At 46.8% G+C, this 26,702-nt stretch overlaps 1 protein-coding gene across 10 annotated transcripts in view; it reads left to right on the forward strand.

The window, feature by feature from the left end:
• DNMT3B (DNA methyltransferase 3 beta) overlaps nucleotides 1–21,522 on the forward strand; it is a 38,954-nt gene extending 17,432 nt beyond the window's left edge. Inside the window, exons 4-24 of one of the 10 annotated variants that reach the window (XM_059705863.1) lie at nucleotides 159–266; nucleotides 1,405–1,530; nucleotides 2,219–2,428; nucleotides 3,609–3,767; nucleotides 6,128–6,235; nucleotides 7,349–7,493; nucleotides 8,030–8,046; nucleotides 8,161–8,251; nucleotides 9,410–9,535; nucleotides 9,657–9,701; nucleotides 10,175–10,254; nucleotides 10,562–10,674; nucleotides 11,119–11,302; nucleotides 11,851–11,935; nucleotides 13,195–13,340; nucleotides 13,549–13,639; nucleotides 13,923–14,071; nucleotides 14,941–15,026; nucleotides 17,745–17,814; nucleotides 18,572–18,690; nucleotides 19,985–21,521. In XM_059705863.1, the coding sequence (XP_059561846.1) occupies nucleotides 159–266; nucleotides 1,405–1,530; nucleotides 2,219–2,428; nucleotides 3,609–3,767; nucleotides 6,128–6,235; nucleotides 7,349–7,493; nucleotides 8,030–8,046; nucleotides 8,161–8,251; nucleotides 9,410–9,535; nucleotides 9,657–9,701; nucleotides 10,175–10,254; nucleotides 10,562–10,674; nucleotides 11,119–11,302; nucleotides 11,851–11,935; nucleotides 13,195–13,340; nucleotides 13,549–13,639; nucleotides 13,923–14,071; nucleotides 14,941–15,026; nucleotides 17,745–17,814; nucleotides 18,572–18,690; nucleotides 19,985–20,126 (2,400 nt within the window). In that variant the 3' untranslated portion in view covers nucleotides 20,127–21,521. Of the gene's footprint in view, nucleotides 1–158; nucleotides 267–1,404; nucleotides 1,531–2,218; nucleotides 2,429–3,608; nucleotides 3,768–6,127; nucleotides 6,236–7,348; nucleotides 7,494–8,029; nucleotides 8,252–9,409; nucleotides 9,536–9,656; nucleotides 9,702–10,174; nucleotides 10,255–10,561; nucleotides 10,675–11,118; nucleotides 11,303–11,850; nucleotides 11,936–13,194; nucleotides 13,341–13,548; nucleotides 13,640–13,922; nucleotides 14,072–14,940; nucleotides 15,027–17,744; nucleotides 17,815–18,571; nucleotides 18,691–19,984 lie in introns of all 10 variants that reach the window. The other 9 variants (XM_059705868.1, XM_059705865.1, XR_009454068.1 and 6 more) reach the window with 9 other exon arrangements.
• The last annotated feature ends 5,180 nt before the right edge of the window (nucleotides 21,523–26,702 follow it).

The following is a 26,702-nucleotide window of genomic DNA, read 5'->3' on the forward strand; positions in this document are numbered from 1 at the left end:
ATTTGTTTGGAACCAAATTAGGTAGTTGAAAATATTTTTAGGTCTCTGGGACCAACATTAAGATTGTTGATTTTAATATGATTGACTATTCATTTTTAAGTTATTTTGGTTTTATAACCTGTTCATGATATCCTGAAGCACATGTTTCATTTATAAAGGATCTGACGGGTGATGGAGATGGCGATGAAGAAGATGGAGATGGCTCCGACACTCCAATAATGCCAAAACTCTTCCGGGAAACCAGGACTCGGTCTGAAAGCCCAGCTGTAAGTCCCCACCTCTGAGCCAAGGCACCATCTCAAACCACTCATAGGCCTGTATTAAAAAAACATGTTTTGGATCTCCTAGCAGTGGTTGGAAAAACCACGGCTCGCGAGCCACACGCGGCTCTTTGGCCCCTTGAGTGTGGCTCTTCCACAAAATACCGACTTCTGCGCATGGGCCACGAAGTTTCAATCGCACTGTATGTGCGTGCTCGCATGTGGTATTTTGTGGAAGAGCCACACTCAAGGGGCCAAAGAGCCGCGTGTGGCTCGCGAGCCGCGGTTTGCCGACCACGGTCCTAGGGGGACTTTGAAGAGAAGTAGACAGTTTTAAAAGTAGAAAAATGCTAGCAAGGCTTATGAAATATCATTGTTTTCTTTCACATGGTAGTTTTTAAACTCTTAAAACACTCTTGGAAGTGCCCAAGGGTGATAGAGTTGGCAGCTGGTTGGCTCAGTGCCAGTTACCTATGTGAGCCACTTCTGTGGGTGGATTCTGTGAATGGAATGGAAGATACATACTGCTCTCGGGCAACCCGGTATGTTAGCGAGCCGGCTAACTCTTGCTGACCATTGCAGGTGCAATTTGTAATTTCACTCTGCTCTAGGATATGATGTGTATCATCCCCCTTTTTGCGGACAAGAGAAGATTCTGGTAACTTACCAATGGTTCAATATTAACTATTCTGTAGGATTCCAACACAGGTCTGCAACCCCCAAGTTCATGCCACTTTGAGAAAGAAGCCCAAGGCTTTCCATCCATCTTGAGGATCCAGTACCTTCCTGAAGAATGCAATAACTATTCTCATGCTTTTGGGGGGGAAAACATGTTTCATTGCGAGTAAACTTGGATTTTATCTTTCAATCCAATTTACAGGTGCCAGTTTCAGCTGTGACAGGCAGTGGGGTCTGCTGTGGAGTGTCTGTCAGCCCTGCTGGCTATCCTAACCCCTATCGCATGAGCTGGGGAGTGTCTGGGTGGGAAGTTTGCAGTCTAGATTCTTCCCTACCCCCACTTACGTCCCTCATGCACTTCTGTTGACCTGAAACTACCTCGTCAGCCCAGTCCTCTGGGCCCCCTGCGCGACACCGCATGCCTGCAGTCACCAAAGGCCTCGTGCTTATCCTCTCTTGCTTCTAGGTCCGAACCCGAAATAACATCAGTGCCTCTGGCCGGGAGAGGCACAGGCTCTCCCTCCGTTCCACCCGAGGCCGGCAGGGCCGCAATCACATGGACGAGTCCCCAGTGGAGTTCTCAACTACCAGGGTTGGTTCCCGGATGCTCAGACCCCTGCCCCCACCTCTAAATGGAAGATCTCACTGCACCATGAAAGTAGCCAGTGTATAACCCTAACCGGCTTCTGTTCTTCACACTCCTCTGCTTTTCAGGGTCTTGCCTTTCCTTTCTCTCCTGGGTGCTGGGTAAGCTTCTCTTCAGCCTGGTGACCTGCCTCTCTGGCCTGATCCTGGATGGAACTCTGGTGGGAATGCAAGAATTACCCGATGACTGGGATCTTGCCCCTCCTTGGAAACGAGCTATAAGCCACTGACTTCCAAAACTCTCTTGTCTCCCTGGTTATCTTCACTGACTGTCTTGAGAACACCCGTAGGGGTTACAGCAACTCTCCACTCCTGTTGCAAGTTTGGGCACACAGTGTAAGCACTTAGGAAGCCAGTGGTCCTCTCTGAGCGTGGCTCTGTGTGCCTCTATGTGAGCATCGCTCATTCTATGCCTCTGTCCTCAACTGTCTGTTTTGATGGGAGTGGCTTTGCTCTCTCCCACCACTTACGGGATACTTGGTCACGGAAAACCGTTCTGATTGGTCTCTGGACTCTGTAACTGACGTCTTTGTCCTCACTTTCTCTGCTTGCCTGGGAAGCAGTAGGGGTGCCGCTTATCTCTGGCCATCCACCTGGTTTGCTGTGGCCCAAGCTACGTGTCCTTCTGTCCACAGTCCCTGAGGCGGCGCACAGCATCGTTGGCAGGCACACCATGGCCGTCCCCAGAGAGCCCCTACCCCACGATCGACCTCACCGATGACAATGTGGTGCCCCAGAGCAGTAGTACCCCTTACACCCGCCTGGCTCAGGACAGTCAACAGGAGAACTTGGACTCCCCACAGATGTACACAGAGGGCAGAGATACAGACGGCACCGAGTATCAGGTACCACCAGGAAGGGGTGAATTTAGGAGAGAAAAGCATACTGTTACTGGGGGGAACTATGACTACAATTTTGGGTCACTTTTGGCATAATATTTGAATTTATTCAAGTACGTTTCCCACATGTGAAATAACCCTTTACCCTACTTATCTCCCAGATATCTCAAGCACATGATTCCTGATTTTCTGAGTATTATATATTTACACCTAGAAATACATATACTTTGTATACGTAGTGCATGATTCTGTTGATCATAGTATAGTCTACATGCAATTGTTGATTGGCTTTTTTCACAGTTTAGGAAAATGAGTTGTCTTTCCTGTCTATAATTAACAAACTGAGCTTATTTTCACTCAAGCACTGCTGTATACTAGTTAGTACATATCTATGTACATATATTGTGTAGAAATCCTTTTTCACTATACATTACTTCAGAGTACATTACACCATATATTCTAATAACTTTATTATTCTTACGGGCACCTCACATTTGATGGCAAGCTATGTATAAATGGCCAAAATTATTATTTTTTTTTGCATTTTAATGGCTTTGTGCTACCCCATCTCATGGCCTGTGGTGGAATATTCAGCTGATTGTCATTGTTTTATTCTGATGTATTTCCTGTTAGTTTTCAGTCGACATCTTTCATGCTTAAATGCTAGGTTAAATGTTACAGATCTAATATAACAAACTCTACATTCCTATCAAACAACCAATCCTGCCCATCCATTGCCCCTTATATTTTTAAATTTCTTTATTTTAATTTTATTTTTTAAAGATTATTTTAAATTTTAGATTGAGAGAGATGGGAAAAGATTGATTTAAAAAAAATTTTTTTTTTTGAGAAACATTGATTTCTTCCATTTGTTTATGTATTCATTGGTTGTTTCTTGTTTGTGCCCTGGCTGGAAATTTAACCAGGATAATGCTTTAACCAACTGAGCTACCTGGAAAGGGCCCACCCACTGCCCTTTGTTTTAAGCTGTTCTCACTCGTACTTTTTCTACCATGAAGTGTTGGGGGTGGGTAGATAATGTCCCTAGGAGGCCTGGCAGGCACTCCAGGGATGCACTGGGTGGCACCCTCAGGCGGTTGCCACTGGGGTCAGTGGGGCTGCGGGAGTTGTGCTTGGCCCAGGTAGTCTGTCTCATTAGGATTCCTTCATGTGGTTTATCTTGCAGGATGGGAAGGAGTTTGGAATAGGGGACCTCGTGTGGGGAAAGATCAAGGGCTTCTCCTGGTGGCCTGCCATGGTAGTGTCTTGGAAGGTCACCTCCAAGCGCCAGGCCATGGCCGGCATGCGGTGGGTCCAGTGGTTTGGCGATGGCAAGTTCTCTGAGGTGAGTCCAGGAAAGGGCAGACTGTCATGGGGCTGCAGACCCACAGCGTTTCTGTCCTTTCCTTTTGCAGTTGCCTGTGAGATAAGGGCCTGTGCCTTGCTATTTCCAGATGGGTGAGGCTGTGTTTGACTCTGTATCCAGCAGGAATAACAAATCTTCCTTGTAAAATGGCTTAAAGAGACACACACAGGGTCTTGTGGGCCAGAGCTCAGTCTACCCTTACAGGAGACAAACGGATGGAAGTCCTCTGGGTCCATGGCCACTTGGTCTCTGATGTTTCCCCCACTCCCTGGGGCAGAAACAGGAAGGGTGAACCTAATTTAGCCCTGCAGAGGTGGCAGATAGGCACCTCTAAGTAGCCTAGAGTTGGTCTAGAATTGCCTGGTGATATAAAAAATTTTGCAGAGTTGGTTATTTCAGGGTTTCTCAATTGTTGGTGTTAGTCATTTTAAGTTCATCTTTCTTAAGTCTGCCCCATAACAGTGGTGTCAGAGACAAATAAATTAGGCTGTTGTGATCCTTATGTCTAGTTTGAAGGCACATTCTGAAATCTCCGGGGTTTTTTTTTGTTTTATTTTGTTAATCCTCACCAGAGGATATTTAGTCCATTGATTTTAGAAAGAGTGGCAGGGAGGAGGAAAGATGGAGAGAAACATTGATGTGAGAGAGACACATCAATTGATGCCTCCCACATGAGCCCAGGGGCTGATGCTCTAACCACTGAGCACCCAGCTAGGGCTGAAATCTTCAGGATTTGAGTAGAATGTTACAGACAGTAGTTTTCCTGGAGTGGTGTCTTTGAAATGTTCCTTTAACCTTCACTATGCCCAGAGATTAGGTGAGGATGCAGAACAAATTAGGTCGAGGCAGATGTGGGAATGAAGGACCCTCTAGTACATTTGTGGGATTTGGCCTCAAGTTGAGGTTCTGGTTTCCTATGAATTGGGCTTCCTTTGTGCCGTTTGCTATAAACACATTGAAGTTCCCACAGGGCAAGTCTCCCTTGCATGCTGATGTCCTCGTTGGCCAGCAGAGGGAGCAGGACAAGCTCTCCTTGAAGCATTCTAAACCAGCGGTTCTCAACCTGTGGGTCGCGACCCCTTTGGGGGGTCTAACTACCCTTTCACAGGGGCCGCCTAAGACCATTAGAAAATACATATATAATTACATATTGTTTTTGTGATTAATCACTATGCTTTAATTATGTTCAATTTGTAACAATGAAAATACATCCTGCATATCAGATATTTACATTACGACTCATAACAGTAGCAAAATTACAGCTATGAAGTAGCAACGAAAATAATTTTATCGTTGGGGGTCACCACAACATGAGGAACTGTATTAAAGAGTCACGGCATTAGGAAGGTTGAGAACCACTGCTCTAAATGCAGGGATGTTGGCAATGAATTCTGTGAAACGAAGAAGCATGAATTGTTTGTGATTGCTTTGGCTTGGTGAGACATAAAATGCACTTTGCAAGACTGAGTCTGATGCTAATAAGATAAAGTGAGGGGCTGTTAGCATTAAGGAAGGGATTACCATGTGGGGTCTGGTGCTAAGCCCCCATGCTCATTGGAGCATCTTGGCGTTGGGAGCAGCATCTGCATTCAGTGGACAACCTTGTTGAGCCCCAGTTTTTTCTAACCGTAGATATGGATGTAGAGTTGCCTGGTAACAGGAACCCCCACCTCATAAGACCTTGGGCTAGAGGTATATGTGAGTGCGAGCACGTTCCGTGGAGAATGAATCATCCTGTGTGTCTTTGAGTCTGATCAGCACCCCAAACACCCAGTTTTATTACTTCCTGATTGGTTCCTGCATGGCCTTGGAACTTGGGGCATGAGATTTTATGGATCTTTACCCCCAGTGGAAGGAAGATAACAAATAGCAAAAATAAAGAAAACTTACACTGTGCCAAACACTGTTCTCTAAACATATACTAAGTTCAATTAATAAATTAATAAAAGGCTAAATGGTAATCATAGCTATTTGTCACATTTACAAAGGAGAGGGAAGAATGTGTGCAAAACCCCAATGTTGGAGCATCCACAGAGAATTTCAAGACTGACCTGCAAGGGGCCCACAGCAGGGACCATGTGTGTCATTTGCCCTTAAAATATGTACAAACACAGGGTGCCTCTAATTGTATTCACTTGGAGCAGAAACTTTCTCACACAGGGAGTACTCACCCACCATGCTTCTGGCCATAGGGTGCATCAGGAGTGTATATACCATTTCTATTTTTTATTCTTTCCCCTTTTTTTGAATCTGAACTTGATCCCCTGGAATTACCCTGTGAGAGACAGGTCACCCCAGATGCAGGGTAGGTGGATGTTGATGATGTCTTTCTCTTTTAGGTCTCTGCAGATAAGCTGGTGGCCTTGGGGCTATTCAGCCAGCACTTTAATCTGGCGACCTTCAATAAGCTGGTCTCTTATAGGAAGGCCATGTACCACGCTCTGGAGGTAACACGGTGGTGGGTGGTTAGGACCTGGCCCCCAGAGCAGGATTAAGACAAGAGACATACAGAAAGCTAGCGCAGGCCACAGTGTAACCAAGGATGGCTTAGAAGGGTCAGGGCCACCAGGCAGGAGAGGAATGCAAACTCGTTGGCCTAAGGGCCAGGCTGGGAAGGAGGGGAGGGATTTGAGCCTTCCCTCTGGCGCTCAGTACTGACTACTTCCGCTTCTCCCTGGTGGTTCTCAGCATTGCTGACGGAATTAAGAAGAAGCACTAGAAAGTGGGGGACAGTGCTTACAACAGTGAATAATGCTTTCCCAGCGCTATCAAAACCTTCCTTTATTTAAAATTTTTTAATTGATGTCAGAAATGAAGGAGAGGGGGAGAGAGAGAGAAACATCATGAGAAAGAATCATTGATTGGCTGCCTCCTGCATGCCCCTCACCGGGATCAAGCCCGCAACCCAGCATGTGCCCTGACCGGGAACCCTGACCTCCTGGTTGACAGGTCCGACGCTCAACCATTGAGCCCGCCAGCTGGGCAAAACCTCCTTCCTTTAAATGGTGTTGCTCAAGGCCAACACAGGGCAGCCGCTGAGGACAGCTGCCTTTTCCCCTTGTCTGTGGGATCCATCAGGCTCTATCTGTCTTTCCCTTTCCCTGGACTTAGAACTGAACAGATCAGTGGCCTTTGCCCAGCATTTATGAACCAGCCTCTGCGGAGTTAGGAATCCTCCTAGTGCTTCTTAAATAAGACTTAAAACTTGACACCTCGCCATCTTCATTAGGAAAATAAACCAAGAAATCTGGAGCTTTCTCAGAGTTGATGATGCTTCTTTATCTAAAAGTAGCAGTGCTAATTCTGACCCTCTGCTCTCTGAGAGGGAGCTGACCACTCAGGTTCTCCACAGGGAAGAGGTCATATTTGGTGCCTGGATGGCCTCCTGCCTGCCCCCTGCACAGGCCCCTCCCTGTCACATACCACGCCCAGGACAGCTGCCTGGTTATGAAAGGCCCAGTGTGAAGGGGAATGCAGGCCCCAGCTGGGGGAATCCCCGGGTGCCACCTGGCGAGCACCCACCCCTGCTGTTCATCACAGACTCGCCTTTATCTCGCCAGAAAGCCAGGGTGCGGGCTGGCAAGACCTTCCCCAGCAGCCCCGGAGACTCATTGGAGGACCAGCTGAAGCCCATGTTGGAGTGGGCCCATGGGGGCTTCAAGCCCACCGGGATCGAGGGCCTCAAACCCAACAACAAGCAAACAGGTGGGAATGGGTCCCCGGGCAGCCCTGACTGCCACTGCTAGTGGGAGCACCCTTGGGAGATGCAGCCACCCCTCCTGCCCCTTGCCCCACCCCAGCTTTGCAGCAACCAGTCAGTCGTGGAGACCTGCTCTCTCATCCTGTAAAGCCCAGGGCTATGGGAAAACACGCAGCCCAGCCTTTTCCAGCCTCTCTGGTCTGCGATCGCATCTGTTCTGTAAACTTGAGTCAGAGGAGAGCAAGACGGAATCTTCACTAGCACCTTTACTTTTCAAAGGAAAAATTAAGCTCTGCTCATTGGTGAAAACTTGGGAAGTATTTAAAAAACCTCCAGAACCTCAAAACCATGAGCCACCTCCAAAAGAGGCATAACCTAGCCTAACATTTTGTCCGATAGCATAATTCCTCCATTATAAGATATGCATAGTTTCCCATTGTCACTTTCTAGAAACCCAACGTGCCTGAAATCCAGGATTTGCCTAATAATTCATACATTTAACATAGTGTTTTCTGTTTTGTTTTGTCTCCCCCATTAAAAGTGGTTAATAAGTCGAAGGTGCGTCGTGCAGGCAGTATGAAATTAGAATCAAGGAAATACGGTATTCCCTTCCCATCCTTTGACTATGCACTATTTTCTTTGCACTGCCTTTCAATTTCTTTGCCTCTACAGTGGTCACTGGAAAAGAAATCTCAACCTGAACTCTCATCCCCCACTTCACTCTCAACCTTCACAAGTCCTCCATCCAGGTTAACCTTGTTGGGTGTGCACATCCTTCCAACTTTTCCTGTACACTAGTTGGATTCCTGCTTACCCTTTGTTTCTTGATATTAATCATATGAGCACTGTCAGCTGTCACTAGAGTCCTTATGATTTTTAATGACTGCATAATTTTCCTTCCTAGGAACAGAGTCAAACTTAACCATGTTCCTTACAGACTACACTGTATATATACATATTGGAGCTAGAATATATAAGTGGAATTTAAAGAAATGTAAAGAATTGGCACATCATCTACTTTAAAAATATTCTAATAGCCACATTGAAAAGAGTAAAAGAAACAAAGGCACAGTTAGTATTGTTTATGCGTTTAATTTAGTCCAATATATCCAACGTTTAAGCATTTCTAACAGTCAGTATAAAAATTAAGTTATTTTACGTTTCCTTTTAGTACTGTTTTAAAAATCTCTTATTTTATGTGTTTTACAACATCTCAATTTGGATGCGATATTTGTGTTAGAAATACTTTTTTTAAAAATATATTTTATTGATTTTTTACAGAGAGGAAGGGAGAGAGATAGAGAGTTAGAAACATCGATGAGAGAGAAACATCGATCAGCTGCCTCCTGCACATCTCCTGCTGGGGATGTGCCCGCAACCCAGGTACATGCCCTTGACTGGAATCGAACCTGGGACCCTTCAGTCCGCAAGCCGACGCTCTATGCACTGAGCCAAACCGGTTTCGGCTGTGTTAGAAATACTTGATCTATATTTTCACAAATGTATAAGTTCCAAATTTTCACTTGACCAAGTTCTAAATGAACTTCTTAATTGGAGCAATCTTAAAATTTACATTAAAATTAAATGCAAAAATGCAATTCCTCAGTCAGACCAGTTACATTTTAAGTGCTCAGTAGCTTCAAGTAACTGTCAGCCACTGTGTTGGGCATTGGAGACAAATGTTGCAGGGTTTCAGCTGTGGGTTAGCCTTTGCCTAATGGTCTTTGTGCCAGGTCTAAAGCTCTTTAAAACCCTATAAACATGTTAGATATGCGAGGGATTTTGACTTATGTCCCATCGTGGGGCCATATGGCGGACCCAGTGTGGACCCTATCATGGCCCAACAGCATCTGTCACCCAGGCTCATGGCTCTCCCTGCACCTCCTACCAGCCCCGGCTGCTATGTCCTTCCCTTTCACAGAGAACAAGAAGCGCAGACGCACAGCCGATGACTCGTCCACCTCCACGGACTACTGCCCCCAACCGAAGCGCCTCAAGACAAACTATAACAATGGCAAAGACCGAGGAGAGGAGGACCAGACTCGAGGTGATTTAGGGGATCGCGAACACCCATTACCGGGAGGGCACATTGTGAGCACTGCTCAGCAGGGGTTAATTGATCAATAAGAGGCTCCCTGACCCCATGTCACACCTTCTTTTCTCAACAGAGCAAATGGCTTTGGATGTTGCCAACAACAAGAGTAGTCTGGAAGGTAATGGTAATGCTCTCCCTCAAAGTCTTCACTTCCCGTCCTGGGTAGTTCCAGGCCTTTACCGATTGTCTATCCTGTCCTGCCTGCTGATAATGAAGGGAAGTCAGGGTGGCCCAAGAGTTAGCCACCTGGGGTCTGAAATTGTGATGATGGCTGTGTGTATAGTCATTGGTAAGTCCTTTCATGATGTGACAGTGAGCAAATGGGTGTCACCACGAATTGTCCAAAGTCCCAGTCTTTAAAGAGTCTCAGATTTTTGTGCCAGGCCTTTGCAGCTTGTCCCTGTGCAGGAGGTGCCCTTGCTCGGGGGGGGGGCCACTTCTGGAGCGGGTCTGTTAGCCTGGGAGAGTTGTTGAAGGGGGTAAAGCATGACGAGACCTTGTTTATTGCCAGCATGGAGTAAGGGCTCAAGAACCGTGGCCCCGAGGCTTTAGCAGCTGTTAGTCACAAGCTGCGCGCATGCTTTCTTACAGACAGCTGTTTGTCCTGTGGTAGGAAAAACCCCGTGTCCTTCCACCCTCTCTTTGAGGGGGGACTCTGCCAGACGTGTCGGGTAAGTCCTAACCCCTCCCTGGACTTTATTGCCCCTTCCCTCCTCCGCAACTTCCCTGTCATTCCCCAGAGAAAGTACCTGCAGGTAGCCATTGGGGAAGATTCTAGTGAAGCCCTCCCTGGCCGCCATCGCCCCATCCTCCCCTCTGAGGGCAGGTGCTGTCACAAAGGAAGCCATCTACAGTGGCACGCACACCCCAGCCCGTTGCTCCTATAACAAACCAAGCCACCAGTGACCTGCCCTTCGAGCATGCGGGCCCAGTGGTCCCTGGTCTCCGTTGTCATGAGCGTTTCTCTCTGGGCACCAGGACCGGTTCCTCGAGCTGTTCTACATGTACGACGATGATGGCTACCAGTCCTACTGCACCGTGTGCTGTGAGGGGCGCGAGCTGCTTCTGTGCAGCAACACAAGCTGCTGCCGGTGAGCTTCAGACCAGCCATGTGGGTGAGACCCAGCAGGGCCCCGAGGCTCCCAGGGCCATACCTGGGATTCCTGCAGCCCAAAAACCTCAGGCCCAGGACTGGGAACCATGTGCACCTGAGGACCGGGGCCCAGAGTGACTACTCAGCAGGGGTTGTAGTTCTCCTCTGTTTAAGACAGAAATGTCTGAGGGTGGGGCATGAGTTGTGGAAGCCTCCCGAGAGGTTAGCCACGTTGGGGGGTAGAGATCTTTGCTGTCCAGAGCCTGTGCACTGAGGGTACTGATATCCTAGGAAAAAGGTTAGTGTATCCCTCATCACACTGTAGGGCCGTTCTGCCCATGGGGAGAAGCACCCGGTTTTTAGATAGTGCATTACCATCTAGGAAGCAGGGCTATGGATGTAGGAGACAGGCCTGATGTCTTCTCTCCACTCCCGGGCACAGGTGCTTTTGTGTGGAGTGCCTGGATTTGCTGGTGGGCACGGGCACAGCAGCAGATGCCAAGCTGCAGGAGCCCTGGAGCTGCTACATGTGCCTCCCTCAGCGCTGTCACGGGGTCCTGCAGCGCCGCAAGGACTGGAATGTTCGCCTGCAGTCCTTTTTCACCAGCGACCCTGGTCTCGAATACGTAAGCCACAGGCTCCTTCTAGCACCACCTTCCCCAGAGAGTCCGGGGACTGCAATGCTCTCCAAGTCTGTTGGCAAGATTTCATAAAAAGGTCCATTAAACAAATGACTGGCCGAGTAGCTCATACTTCAGGGACGGGGATAATTGACCTGTCCTTTGTACAGTCCTCAGGCTTCCCCAGTGGTCTTTTCTCTCCTTTGTGGTCTTTCATGGTTTTTCTAAGGAAAGAGAAGCCCGTGACTTAGTCTTTAATTGTAGGGGGAGTGGATTTTCCTGGGCTCCATTCTACCAGGTCTGTGAGGCAGTCCCAGGCCTTCCTGTTTGGGGTGTCATGTCCTTTTGTGTGTGTGCATCTGTCTTCAAGTCTCTGTGTTCCGGGTCTTAAGGGTAGAATAGCCAGTCTGTGCCAAAGCTCTTGAGGGGATCCTTGCTAAGAAAGGGTAGAACACAGAGTTTGAGTCCCTCAGAGGAAGGTCAGCTCGCCCCTTGCCCAAAGGTTGAGCCTTTCCCCTGCACCTTGACCTCCATGACCTTCTTTAACCTGGCAGGAAGCCCCCAAGTTATATCCTGCGATTCCTGCAGCCCGAAGGCGGCCCATTCGAGTCTTGTCCCTGTTTGATGGAATTGCCACAGGTGAGTCTGGAATTCACCTTGGGATGCGCACCTGGTCCAGGTGTCTGTCGTCAGTGCCAAGCAAGACCCTTGGGATTACCTGTCTGTCACCAGTTTTGAGAAAACCGATGGCTTTTTGTTTCTCTCCTCAAATCCTCTCCATGTATTTCACCCACTCTGATCCTCTTGTCCCTTTTAAAAGTCATATATACTTATGTCAGCTCTTGCATTTTATTTGTATTATATGCAGATATCTTGGGAAATTATTTTTATTCCATAAAATGGATATATTGGAGATGAATAGACTTCTCCTATTAATATTCATTTTTTTCTCCCATTCTTCCAGTTTCTCATTCCTCCAGTTTCCACATAACCACCAAGCATGTCTCCCTTGGGAGTTTTTCCTAATTTAACACATTTAATACTCAAAAGTTCCCTGGCATGTAGGAATAGCTCCATTTTACCAGAGCAGGAAGCAGTGAGGATGAGGTGCTGTGCATTTAGCATCATTTGTACTTGTGTGTGCTACCAGTGTCCACCTGCCTAAAGCTAGCAGTTTTTAATGACGTTCAGGTCATGGCTAGCTGCTTGTTTCCCCCACCCTGTTGCATCCTCCACACCTGTTCATGCTGGCACAGGTAACCCACAGTAGAAAATGGAGCCTTGGCCATTGTCCCCTTGCTTTGAGGTTATTTTTTAAACACGATTTTGGTGAAGATCCCTGTCCTTGTGTCTGTGCTTGACTATGCTGGGGCAATGGCTGTAAACCTGTCCGGTTTTGTGTGTGTGTGTGTGTGTGTGTTGTTTTGTTTTCTTAATCCTCACCTAAGGATATTTTTCCATTGATTTTTTTTTTTTCCCTCAATAGAGTGGAAGGGATGGGAAGGGTGAAAAGAGGGAGAGAGAGACACATCCACTGGTGCCTCTCGCCACCCCAATATGGGCCATGGATCGAGCCTGGAAACGAGGTCCTTTTCCTTGACCAGAATTGAATCCCAGACCCTTTAGTCTGCAGGCCTATACCTATCCACTGAGCCAAACCAGCCAGAACTAGACATGTCAGTTTTAATAGGTTCTACCAGTGGGCTGTACCAGTTGATACATACCTATTTTCTTCACAAAACTCTATAGTCTGCAGAGCCTGGTGTTTGAGCTATGTAGTTTGTGCCATCTGCAGGGTTTCCATGAGGGCTACCATGTACTTGTGGTCTGATGTGACGTAGAATCACTGGAGGCAAGATGACCCTGAGTGTGTTTTCTGCCTCCCCAATCCCACACAGGGTACTTGGTCCTCAAAGAATTGGGGATCAAAGTAGAGAAGTATGTCGCCTCTGAAGTGTGTGAAGAGTCCATCGCCGTTGGAACTGTTAAGCACGAAGGCAACATTAAATATGTGAATGACGTCAGGAACATCACAAAGAAAAATGTGAGGACAGCCCGCGCCCCTGGGGGCTTTGTGACACCCTCCTCCTCGCCCTGAGCCCCACACAACCTCACAGCCATGCCCAGGGGTGTGGGAGAAGGTAACCTGTGGTCATAGCAGCCAAGCTATCTTGACAGGTTACCTGGAGCCCAGGCTGTCTGTCCCTCCATCCTTATTCCTATCCTCCTGTGAGACTGTTTTTCTTCCTCAGGTTGAAGAATGGGGTCCCTTTGACTTGGTAATTGGCGGGAGCCCATGCAATGATCTCTCAAATGTGAACCCCGCCAGGAAAGGCCTATATGGTGAGTATCCCTTCGTTTGGTAGCCCCAGAAGACCCTATGTCAACTGAGTGTTGGTCCTGGAGTGCCCTGAGAAGGAGCTCCTTGCTGCTTTCTTGACAGCCTTACCTGTCAGCTCTGTCCATGCCACACGGTGAAGCCTCAGTCCCCCACGGTACTTACAAATACTGCCCCGCCGATAAAGGGGATGTAGGGCACCAGCCGGAGGTGATCCCGGGGAACCCATTGGTTGCAGTGTGGCGGGTGGCTTTGACCCCAGCCGGCCACCTTCTTTTGTGGGCGCAGAGGGCACGGGCCGGCTTTTCTTCGAGTTCTACCACCTGCTGAACTACGCCCGGCCCAAGGAAGGCGACGACCGGCCCTTCTTCTGGATGTTTGAGAACGTGGTAGCCATGAAGGTGGGCGACAAGAGGGACATCTGTCGGTTCCTGGAGGTGAGGGGACCTCGGGTCAAGACTGCCTGAGCGGGGAAGGCCCTGCTGGCAGTGAGGGTGGGGGATGTCTATGTTGTGAATTATTTTTGGGATTTTGACTGAAGACCTGGCTGGATCCCAGAATCATGGAGTCGAGTTGATTGATTCTCTTTTGTTCAGTCTCCCTTGGTTCAAATATTTTTGAGGGAAAAAGAAATTGATCTCTAAGTTTATCCCGAACCTATTGAAGTCGGATGATGAAACAAACCATCACTTTTGGAGATCTCATGAGATTTGACTCCGGTTATTACTCTACAGAGTTTTTTAATCCTTATTCTGAGAATTGCTTCTTTAGGGTGCACAGATAGGTTCATTATCCAATCCTTCATATGCATTGAACATTGTCGTAAATACTTTTTATACACTTACAACGTCCTTTAGTTTTCCCCAAAGCTTTACAGCCTAAGTTCTGTGAGAACTATTATATATATAACTGGCTAGTTAGTTCTCTCATGCTGTGTGAACCTGACAGATGGGTGTCAGGGGGCATATGTTGCCAACACTGCATTCCCACACCAGGGGCTTGATTTGTCAGATTTTTGTTTTGAGCTGTCTTTGTCACCTGTCCGTTCCATAATAATCTGGTGCGCCCCGGCCCGTACCTTCTCAGAACTTGCAGGTCTGACGTGGTCTCTTTTCCCACCGTTAATATGGGGGCACCAGCTATGCCTCCAGCCCGATTCTTGTTGAGAATTGGTCTGTCCCTTAGCTGGCAGGAATCGTGTGTCCTCGATAGCCAAGGAGCAGCCCTGTCACCTGCCCCACTCTGGTTGCTACCTGGATCCTGCTGTGGGCTCCTAGCAGCTAGTTGTTCTCCTGTCTCCCTACAGTGTAATCCAGTGATGATCGATGCCATCAAAGTGTCTGCTGCTCACAGGGCCCGATACTTCTGGGGCAACCTGCCCGGGATGAACAGGTAACACAGGGCTCTGAACGGGACAGATAACAGCCAAGTGAAATGTACCTAATGGTCTGAGCTCTGACTGGTTTACTCACGTGAGACAGAGCCACCTGGGCTTCAGACCAATCTCTGGTGTTACAGATGGACATCTGCTAAGATGTACTACTACCTGGAAACCAGGCCAAGATTCCTCAGTCTGCTCCAACTTGTTTCCTGCCCTGCCCGGGGGCCTGGCGCTCAGTGCCATGTGCTGGAGCAGATGTCTTCTCCCACTGGCGGTGCTCATGCTTTATACCCCACCTCTCCTCCTAGTTGCCTGTCCCACTGGGGAATGGAGGAGGGGTTAGAATGCCCTTCTCCCTGGTATGACCAAGCAGGTGGCAGAGCTGCGATGACACCCTGTCATCCTTGGATTTTCTTAGCCAAGAACGTTCCCCAGTTTTTCATTAGTCCATTTACATTACTGAGCTTTAGTTATATTCTATATGTGGTTTTAGGGCTGTGTGGTGTTCTAATTAAGATACAAAACGTGATGGTAACTTGACATTCCGGACTTGCAGATAAGTTAAGCTTAAAAAGATTCTCTTCTAGAAGGAAGTGTTGGAAGCATAAATAACTCCGGTATTTTTAGCAAAATGTAGACAGAGGCAAGAAGTTACTGGTGTCGCTTGGAGGATTTCTTCTTGGATATCTTGGCATTTTTTAAAAAATTTAAAAATATACTTCTATTGACTTTAGAGAGAAAACATGAGAGAGAAATACTGCTGCATACCCCCCACTGGGGTTGGAGCCCAAAACCCAGGCATGTGCCCCACCTGGTACATGGGCCAATGCTCAGCCACTAAGCCACAATGGCCAGGCATCTTGCAATTTTATTTGGGTCGTCACCCAATTAGATGGTGCAGTGCCATCTGAATTTGGAGTGAAGTGGGCTCATTCACTGAACTCTGCTTCTGTAGCAGTCACTGTTGTACATGCTGCCAGTTTACTGGTGACCCCATCAGATGTAAGTCTTGAGCGTTCACGTGCTAGTGGGGGGTGGGTAGAGAAGACAGTAAATGATTTCAGGTTCATGGCTGGAGGGGGTAGGGCATTGGAAGAGTTGATGGGAAGGCTTCTCATGCCAGCAAGGACCTGAAGTAGGAATGTTGCCATAGTTATTTGAGAGAACATTCTAGGCAAAAGGAAGAGGGTAAGGGGTGGGGTTGCAGGGCATTCACAGACCAGGTCAGAGAACAGTGTTCCTCATTTGGTGAGAGGCTGTGAGAGGAGGACAGAGAACTCATTAGTATGGGCCAAATTATGTGGGGCTTATGGGTCCACTTAGATTTACTTTGGGGATTCTAAGAAGTTTTAAGCTGACGACTTGTGTCCTAGATTGGTAGTTTCTGGTAAAATAAATGATAGTGGGATGAGGGCAGAAATGAAGAGAAACTTGAGATGGTCATGGTCCTTTAGAGGAGTCTGACTAATAATTGATGCCCCAGGAAGTGCCCTTCATACACACATTGCACCTTGGGGTGTTGTAATTCCCTCCAGTTCTGTGAAATTTAGCAGGAGGAATTAGATTCAAGATAACATGAGTGTTGGACTTTCAGGATTTGCTGAGGCACTGGATGTGCTGCGATAAAAGATGATAATCAGAGTCAGCAAAGATGCCGCGAAGTTTTCTGTCTGAGCTGTGATAAGAATCAAGCTGTAGCACTATAGCCGGCACTACAGGGTTCTAGAATGATGACTCAAGCACAAACCAGGGGTCACAGACCCAAATCCAGCCTGGAGGTGAAAAACCTTAGAATCAACATAGGTAGGGATGTGCTCTGTCCTTTTCCCCAAGTCCCTCAGCTCCCTTGGATTATAAGAAAAGCTGAGGATGGCAATAGAGTGGCACTGGAAATGTGGAAGGTAAGGTCAAGGAAGATGGATGAATCTAACGGAATGTTTTGTGTGATTCGGTGGCCTCTCTTGTGGGCACTGTTTCCATTCTTCAGCCTGTTTTGTTTGTGACCTTGAGGTTCCTTACATGGGAGCTGCCGAGGTACTGATCAAGTGTGGATACAGAACTCTTGATGGTTTCTGCTCTTAAACTGCTCAACCACTTTGGTCCTAAAGCTCTACCCACTCTGGGCACCCGTTTGCCGTTCTCTGCATTTGCAGGTTTGTTTGATGGTGCAAGGTACAAGGATAATTAGTGTTTTTTGAACCACCTCCTGCTCTTCTACCTGCATCCACTTTTAGTCCTTAGACCCTCCTGTGGCTGCATCCCTAGCAGCAAGCCACCGAATCATGGCTTTGCAATGCTCTTTGTAGCAGGTAGACCCACAAAGATCTAATCCAAGCTCCTGAGACACTAGGTCCGGTGTAACTGCTCAGATCATCACTCGGTTAGTAATCGGGCTGGGATCGGACTGGGTCTCCTGACTCTTTCCAGTGTGCGTCCCCATTCCTGCTCTACTCAATGGGAGCCTAATTTGACTGATCTTAAAATTTGAGGTAGAGGATCATTTATTCCTTGACATTGATCTTGCCCCTTGAAGGGGCTAGTCTGTTCCTGGTTTTGGCACACAGCTTTGTGCTTATGCCAGGATCTTTATCACCATGTATTTATTTACTTGTCTCAGTTCATTGCCAGAGCACATTTTGCAGGCTTAGGCCCTCACTCCCACCTTGGGAGGTGCCTAGCTAAGACCCATTGACAGATGGTAGAAAGTAATGGGTTTTGGCTGTTCCCAGGCCCGTGATAGCATCAAAGAATGATAAACTCGAGCTGCAGGACTGCTTGGAGTTCAATAGGACAGCAAAGGTAAGATGTGCTCACAAACAGTCTGCGGAAAATGCACTTGGTGACATTCAAGCGGGACTTGATCTTGGTACGCAGTTTGTTCCTGTCCCTCTCCCCTCACATGTCACCCCTGGTGCTGGGCCTCTTTCCCCACATAATTGTTCTGTCCTGCCTGTTAAGTACAGAGTAGGAGTGGTTCTTCATAAACAATAATCACTATATGAGAAAAGGCAACTAGACTTTCTAATTTTGAATGCACATGCCATAGAGACACACACGTAATTTCAGCTGGTCCTCCCAAGAAGTGAGTAATTAATACTTCGCCAAAAGGAAAAATTACCTGCTGGCAAGTCCTAGATAATTATATTAAGATGTCCATAAACTTAATTCTTAATGTTTACATCAAGCTAAAATCCTGGTTTGGTTGACCATTCCCTATAATCTTGGGTGGATTGTTACATTTCGCTTAATGTTGCTTGATCCATAGCTCTCGTGTCCTCTTGGCACCCATGTGATCTCATTCATGGTCACATTTTTATCTCTTGTTCTCCCCGAGGCTGGTCCTTTCTGTGCATTAACTTCTTGGCGCTTGTGGGAAGCACAAAATGTTCTTGTCCTTCCAACTCTCCTTTTCTTATTCTCTCTGCGAGCCCAGCACTGCCACCTTCTCTCCCCTACCTGCCGCCACCCCCCATCTTCCCTAGGTGCTTCTGAGTCTTGACTCATCCCCAGAACCCTTCATTCCGTGCTCACTGCATGATGTCATTTTGTTCTCCAGTTAAAGAAAGTACAGACAATAACCACCAAGTCGAACTCGATCAGACAGGGGAAAAACCAACTTTTCCCAGTTGTCATGAATGGCAAAGAAGATGTTTTGTGGTGCACTGAGCTAGAAAGGTGAGCGAGGCTGCATGTGGAAAGGGAATGATGCAGGCAGAGAGGAAGGGGAAGGAAAGAGGTCAAGGCCAGCAACACAAATTAGGCTTGCTTGCCTGCCTTCATTCTACATGGACCCACTGATCTACGTTAGTGGGGCTGGGAGTAATGCCTTTTCAGAGTTAGTCCTTATTTCCTGCCATACATGGCGGAAGGGTGGTGGTGAGGAGGAATCTGACATGAGATCATTAGACAGCACAGTCTGTGTGTTGGCTGTGCTGCCCTGGCGTCGGCCTGCCTCAACATGCTGGGACTAGGATGGAAGCAACCAGCTAAAGAAAACCCCACCAACATGCCAGTGCTCTTTCTCAGAAGATTCCTTCTGCCAAGTTGCTCTTCTATAGCTGATTCCCACGTAGCCACACATCTCTATTTGTTTGGCTAAGCTTGGTAGCTTACCTATTTTGATTCAAAGAACCAACTTTTAAGTTTCAGTTTTCCTATTCTGGTTTCAATTTGTTTTTCTCATTCCTTTTGTTTTCCTTGTTTAGTATCTTATTTTTGTTAGAATATTTTTGTTAAAAATGTAAGAAGAGGGCTATGGATATTCCTCTACATTTTGACTGTCTTGAAGTATGCTTTGATATGCAGTATTTTCATTCCTCATATTTCAGTTCTACAACCACTTTTATTCTTTACTAAACAGTAGTTTTCTTAGTACAAAAATTCTCATTAGTAGAAACAAACTGGTCCTGTGGATTATTCTGTACAGTTGATCCCTGAACAACACAAGTTTGAACTCCGTGGGTCCATTTATATGCAGATTATTTTCAGTAAATACCAGAACATTTTCAGAGATTTGCGACAATTTAAAAAAACATCACGGATGAATCATGTGGTCTAGAAATATTGAAAAAATTGAGAAAAAGTTAGGTATGCCATAAATGAATAAAATATATGTAGGTACAACATTTGTGTTCTGAAGAACCCTGCACCTGACCTCTGGGGGTCAAGAGAGGGCTCATGTGCAAATGAGTAAAGGTGGGGGCCCAGAAATCTCTTGAATAAGAGATGTATAATCAGAGTCCGCAGAGATGCCACAAAGTTTTGTTTAAATTCCACTAAAAATGAAAAGTAAAAATAATAAAATAGTGCCTTCCTAAAATAAGAAAAGAGGGCTCATAGAGTGGGCCCGGACGCAGGGCAGAAAGAGTGGCGCCTGGCGCCGTCTTGGCCACGGTGAGGATGTCCCATGGGTACGAAGTAGCTGCAGGTGGCGGTTGTGACTCCTGTCTTTCTACTCTGGTGCCCCCAGGATCTTCGGCTTTCCTGTGCACTACACGGACGTGTCCAACATGGGCCGCGGTGCCCGCCAGAAGCTGCTCGGGAGGTCCTGGAGCGTGCCTGTCATCCGACACCTCTTCGCCCCCCTGAAGGACTACTTTGCCTGTGAATAGTCCCCCAGCCACTCCGGGGCACTGCGGTGTGCGGGGCAGGGCTGGGACCCAGGAGGCACATCCCAGGCCCCGGCCTTCCTTAGCTCAGCTGTGTGGGGTCACACCACGTATCTTGGGCCACAGCCACCCGACACCCTCTTGGCAGGGGGTGCCCAGGTGCCACCTCCTTGCGCACAATTCAACTTGGCCTCTTAGAACGGCCAAACACGGTGCTCATCTTATCTTGTAAAACTTTGAAACTTGAAGTAGTTAGTACAGATTGCTTTTTTTCCCCCTCCCTCCTGGGTTTACCGCTCAGAAACAATGGCTAATATACCAAAACCACAGTGCTGACATGACTGCTCTCCCATACTCAGGTTAAGGCTGAAAAGTGAACCGAGGCAGTTACTGCAATACTTTATTTTTTAAGCGTCCGCAGCAACTTGTTTCCAGGTGTGTACAGACATGTTGTAGCTGAGGGACATTTTAAGGGACCAGGATGCTTTTTTTCTAGGGCAGATTTGGAAATGATGTCTGCCATTCTTGAATTTTACCCAGCATGTTCCCCTCACCTCAGTATAAAGGGCTGGGATGCACTGTTGGGGCCCACTGAGAGTATTGTCCACACTGGTGATAATTTCAGGGCTATTTTTCCCCCCTAGACCCAAGGGGAGGAAGGGTCACCCTTAGCTAAATCCCTCCCAGTGACTGCAATAGAACCCTCCAGGCAGCTCAGGAAGGAAGGGGTGGTCTGGGCCATAAGCTGACATATATTATGTAGGTAGGTATGGCCACTCACTATCTCTTCCCTGTGTGAGGAGTGGAAGAGGACCCTTAGGTAAGGACTCCACCCCCGTCCACACACAGATGCACCCTCCCTTCATCACAGATACAGGTCCCCCAGATTAGAAGTATGACCCTAACTCCTCAGTCTTTCTCGAAACACAGAAGCAGTGATAGCCAGGGGCAGAAGCACATTCCTCGCATCTAAGAGACTGCAGGGGGAAAACTGTAATAAAAGCGTGACCCTCCTTCCAGAGATTTTTAAGTCCTTTTTTATTCCATGGTAATTCTTTTGTAGGGATAACATGAGGTGGACAAGCTGCATTTCAGAAATGCTGTTGTAATGGTTTTTAACACCTTTTACTCTTCTTACTGGTGCTATTTTGTAGAATAAGGAATATTATTGACAGGTTTTGTGGGCGTTTTTTTTTAATACATTTTTTAAAACTCAGACTTCTATTTTTGTTTTACCATTTTCATAGAAATTTTTTGTGTGTGACGGGAGTCACATAACAAGAACGGGGGTAAATTGTGCCTTGTTTCCACAATTTTTTTGTTATTTTGGGGGCTGAAAGATAAAGGACGCCTGTTGTTTACCTTCTGTTGGATTAAAATCAGTATTTCTCTATAACTGTCTGGTGTCCTTTGTGTTCTTGTGCAGGCCAGATGGGTGGGGATGGGAGGAGAGCCTGGCTCAAGTGCAGAGGTGGGCTGTTGAAGTAGGTCAGTCATCCAAAGCACAGTGAATGCAGGCAAGGACTAGGGCTCTGGTCTCCAAACTCCAGTGTAGACCCTGACAGGCTTATTCAAGAGATTTCTGGGCCCCACCTTGAGTTTTCGATTCATTGAATTAGTGGAGACTGAGAATTCTATGCCTTTGGGTCAGGGATCACACTGGGCTAGTAAATGGGTTTCTAAATCATGGCTTCAAAAATAAGTGACTGGAATCTTAAAGGCTTGTTGTCTCCCAGTTCTTTATGCCTCTAGCACCCCTTTCCACTGTTCCCAAGTCAGCTGCAGTTCAGCCACTTTCAGGGAGGGGACTTGGCAGCCCCAGGGAAAGGACTGGTTGGGAGTGGCCCCATGATTCTAACATAGCTGCCTATGGCTTTAGCTTTTTGGGAGGGGCATGTGCCTGTTGCTCTTCTAAGTTTAACATGGCAACTCCCTTCAGTAGTCCTGTCTTGGGACCACTTAGCCAGGTGTCCCAAGCCCAAGAGTATGCCATAATCCTGGTGTCTCACTGAGGTAGGAGAGGAAGAAGCTGGGAAAATTCCTTGGCCAGTGGAATAGGGAAAGAGTTCAATGACCAGACAGTTTGCATCCATCTAGTAAATCCTATCTTCCTTAAACCAAGAACACAATGGTTTAAGCCCTGGCCGGATAGCTTAGTTGGTCAGAGCATTGTACTGATATGCTAAGATTGTGCGTTCAATCTCTGGTGAGGACACATACAAGAATCAACCAATGAATGGATAAGTTGAGGAAAAGATGGATATTTCTCCCTCTAAAAATAAATTTTTTAAAATGTAAAAGTAAATGGTTTACACACTTCTCCCAAATCGATAAATAGTTTAAATCAGTAATAACAACCTGCCATTTGTGCCAACCACAGCCAAGGACAGATGAAGTTAAGGGAATAAATCTCATTTTGGCATCTCAGCATAAAACATGAATATTCTATTGGGAATATGAAAGAGCTTAGCATAGAAGCTAAGCTCCCCTAATGCCTCCCCAAAACTCCCAGCCTTTAAAAACCCTCAAAATGAAGCTCCCAGGGTGAGCCTGTGCCCTTGGCGTACCTCACTTACCCATCAGCATGGGACTCTAAGGGACCCCAGGAGACTCGGCCAGGGGAGTAATGGGCAGCGGCTAACCCCCTAAACCTGCCTACAAAGCCCCCTTTCCTCTGACTTCCCAGTGAGCTAAAGCAGCCCCACCTCAGCTCATTTCTTCCCTATACCTTTTAGGGAACCAAAGCAGCCCAGCTTAGGCTGTCCTGTTCTATGCTAAGCCTTCCTTGTTTCACTGTCCCCGCCTTTAATAAGTGTACCCTCAAAATCACCTAGACTTGCTCTACCTGGTTTGGCTCAGTGGATAGAGCATGGCCTGTGGACTGAAGGGTCCCACCCGGGTTCTATTCCAGTCAAGGGCACATTCCCAGGTTGCAGACCCTATCCCCATTGTGGGACGGCAGCCGATCAATGATTCTCATCATTGATGTTTCTATCTCCCTCTCGCTTCCTCTCTGAAATCAGTATTTTTTTTTTTTAATCACACTTTTGTTGTGAAATATTTCCTGCATGAATTCAAGAACCCAACACCACCGGCCAACCCTAGGCAAACCCTCTAAGGGCCAGCTCCCCTTTCGGTAATATCACTACCTCTAGCCTAGCCAGGGAAAAGGAGTCTACAAAGATTTAAGGGAGAAAGGTGTGTAAGTGGGGGATGCCCGTGTAGTGTATCAGTTGAGCATTACTTGGACTTGGTATCTCTGAGCCTCTGTTACTTCGTATGTAAGATAGATTATAATCCTAGCCACCTCCATGATTGTAGTTGTGTGCCTTCAGATTGAGTTCCTAAATGATATGGCCCAGATTTGGAGTGAAGAATGAGAAACCAAATTATGTTTTTAGATGCTGCTGAGCTACAAATGGTGAGTCGCTATGGTGAGACAATTGGCAATTAGTGAGCTGGTTGTCACTCCTCTCTGAGGTGCTGAGACCCCAGGGACCTTAGCTGCCCTGTTAAGCCATCTTGTGTACAGTGCTGCACCAAATGCCAGGACAGGATGAAGCAAAATAAACAGCCCCGGCCTCGAAACTCCAAGAGAGGAGATGGACGAGCCTTCCAGGTGAGGGGCCCTTGGTCCTAGCCTGCTTGTGGGGCAGACTAGGGGAGGCCGGTTCTATGGGGCAGTTCTTTGTGCGTTTTCTCAAGATGGTGAGAGTTGGCGACAAGTGATCGCAGGCTCAGTGGCAAGGGGATGCGTGTTCCACACCTGTGGGCCTTTTATGAAGCAACCTTCCAGGGTCTGGCATGTTTCCAGGATCACTGTGGGCAGGTGACGCTTGGACTTTTTGTTTGGTTTTCTTTTTATCTCTAAAAGGTGGGGCTCATAAATCCTATCTACTTCCTAGGGCTACCGTGAGCATTCTTGGGCATGATCTGGGTAAAGTGCTTTGCCTGGTGCCTGGCATGAGCAAGCCCTCACATGCATTGGATGGTATTGTGATATGGCAAGCTATTAACACAGTGTGAATGACTGGGTACCGGAAGTGATGGTAACATGCAACATTTACTAACATATTAATTATTTATTTTGTATTAATAATAAAAGTTTAAAAATTAAAGGACAGGGTAATATTCCCCCAGATGTTGCAGAGGAGCTGGGCGGGAGCAACAGCAGCGTCTGGTATTGGAGTTGTGTCCATCACCACACCCCGCAGGGTTCCCTTGCTCCTTGTTAGGGAGAGTATATGGGTGTGGACAGGATCTTTCTTGGGGATGTAGGGCCTGGCCTCTGGACAGCACCAAACAAACAGGGTCTGCCACTGGACCTCAGTTCCTAAGGTTTTCTTGCCAACTGCTACTTCTTGAATGATCCTCTGTTCCCGGCCTGGGTTGGTCCTTGATTCCTCTCTGCAGCCAGGCTGGGTGCCCATTCTAGCTTTATCCCCTCCTGAGTTGTGACCTTAGGTGTTCCTCATAGGCTCTCTGCCTCAGTTTATCCAACTGTAAAACAGCGATAAATGATATCAACCTCTTGAGGCTGATGTGTGAATCAAATGATTCAGCATATGTGAAGTGCATAGAAGAGTGCTGAGCAAATGGCACTGCTTTATTGCTATGCTAGAGAATCCTCCTAGCAACCCTGGAGTGAGGCTGTGATCACCATGATTATAGGTAAGAGAACTGAGACTGCAAACTCCCTTAATAAACCCAAGCCACCCAGCTAGTGGAAAAGGAGTTGTGAGGTGGAATCTGTTCTGTGTAGCCAACACCTACTACTCTTTCTCCTTGGTCTTACTTGCATCTATTTCTTTATTTTTAAATTTGTTTGTATGTGTAGTTCTATTTTTTGTTTTGCTGGAGCTTGAAATTACTTGCTAACCTTTGCAGCATGGGATGCAATTTGCCTATTTTCCTTTCTTCCTTCCCTACTTTCTTCCAACTTATCTTCCCACCTTCCCTCCAACCTTTCTACCTTCTTTCTTCCTTCTGTTTAACGTTATTGATTTATTAAATTTAAATTTATTTTTTAGAATTATTATTGAATTTATTAGGGTGGCATTGGATAATAAAATTATATAGGTTTCATCAGAAAAATACCCATCACCCAAATTCCTCAAGTGTTAACATTTTGACGCATTTGTTTTGTCACCCTCTATTATTTTTTTCTGAAAATTTGAGAGTAAGTTGCAGGTCTCTTTACCCTTAAATCTTTCACGGTATATTTCCTAAAGACCAGAACATTGTTTTACATATCCACAGTACATTTATCACAATCAGGTAATGAATATTCATTCACTTCTTTATCTAGTCTACAGACCTTATTTACATTTTGCCAATTGCTCCAATAATGCCCCTATAGAAGAAGAAAAAAATATATAAATAAACAAATATATTTTGACTAGTATCTATTCCAGAATCACACTTTATTTTTTACTTTTAAAACTTTTAGTTAGTTGTGAAATATACAAAGAGAACCATGTACATATAAATCCTGGTGCTTCAGGCCTTATAACCTACCTGTGTTCTCCGAGCTGAGGTTCATCCTAAGCTCTCAGCATTGTGTTGTAGGCAGAGGGAACCAGGTGTTAAACGGTGGGGTCAGACCGGACATGGGTTCAGCAACCTTGGTACTTGAGTTCTGTCTAGGAAAGAATTCAGAGCCAAGAGTCCAACTATAAAAGAACATTTATTTGGTAAGTCACAGCGGTAGAAAAAGCGATTCCTAGAAGAACTGGGCTTAGGAAACAAGTTATAGAGGTAAAGGAAGGGTCCCTGGAGCTTGGGAAGGTAATGGTATCACCCCTGGGGGGTGGGGTGAGGGAAAGGTGCTGGGTCCTCCTTAAGGGTGATCTTAGGGGCAGTCCCAGGGGAAAATCTTAATAGAATATTCAGCAGCTTTCTAGGTGTGTCCTTTCAGGGTCTAGGCCTCCACTGATTGATTGGTGGGCACCAGGGCAGGGGGTCATTATCCAATGCAGCTGGTCCTGAGGTCAGCCATGGGGTCACTGGTCTGGTTTTGTTGCTCTTCTGGGCTTGGAGCTAAAATACAACTGAGGCCTAGATGTTGTCTCTAGGGAGCAAAGGTCAGGGGGTCCAAACCGCATGTCCAGTGATATGCTAGGGGAGGAAAGGTCACCCTGGGGGCAAGGTCCCACCTTACATTTGTCCTTTGCTGGGCACCCAGGATTTTCCACCCCATGACCTTCTGTACCTGGCCCATCATCCTTGCTCTGCTCATGTCTGTCTAACTGCCTGCCACAACTGCAGAAACAAAGCAGAGGTTGGCACATGCTGTTCTCTGGCTGGAACAGCCTTCTCCTCTATGCCTGACTAGTCCTCTGGTTCTAACCTCTCCCAGGAAGCCTTCCTTGCCCCCATTCCAAAGTAGGATTAGGAGCCATTCCCTAATCTGAGTTCTTCTCTGTGGATAGATGGAAGAATATCTCAGCACAAAGCTCTCTGCATTATAATTTTATTTTAGTTGTGACCTTTATGAACTAGAGGTCCTCAAAGCAGCTGAGACCTCCTAACACCATTTTTGAGTTCAATAAACTTGTAATATATTTAGAAAACTCAGGC

The sequence above is a fragment of the Myotis daubentonii genome, chromosome 8, assembly GCF_963259705.1.
Source record: "Myotis daubentonii chromosome 8, mMyoDau2.1, whole genome shotgun sequence".
Classification (NCBI taxonomy): Eukaryota; Metazoa; Chordata; class Mammalia; order Chiroptera; family Vespertilionidae; genus Myotis; species Myotis daubentonii.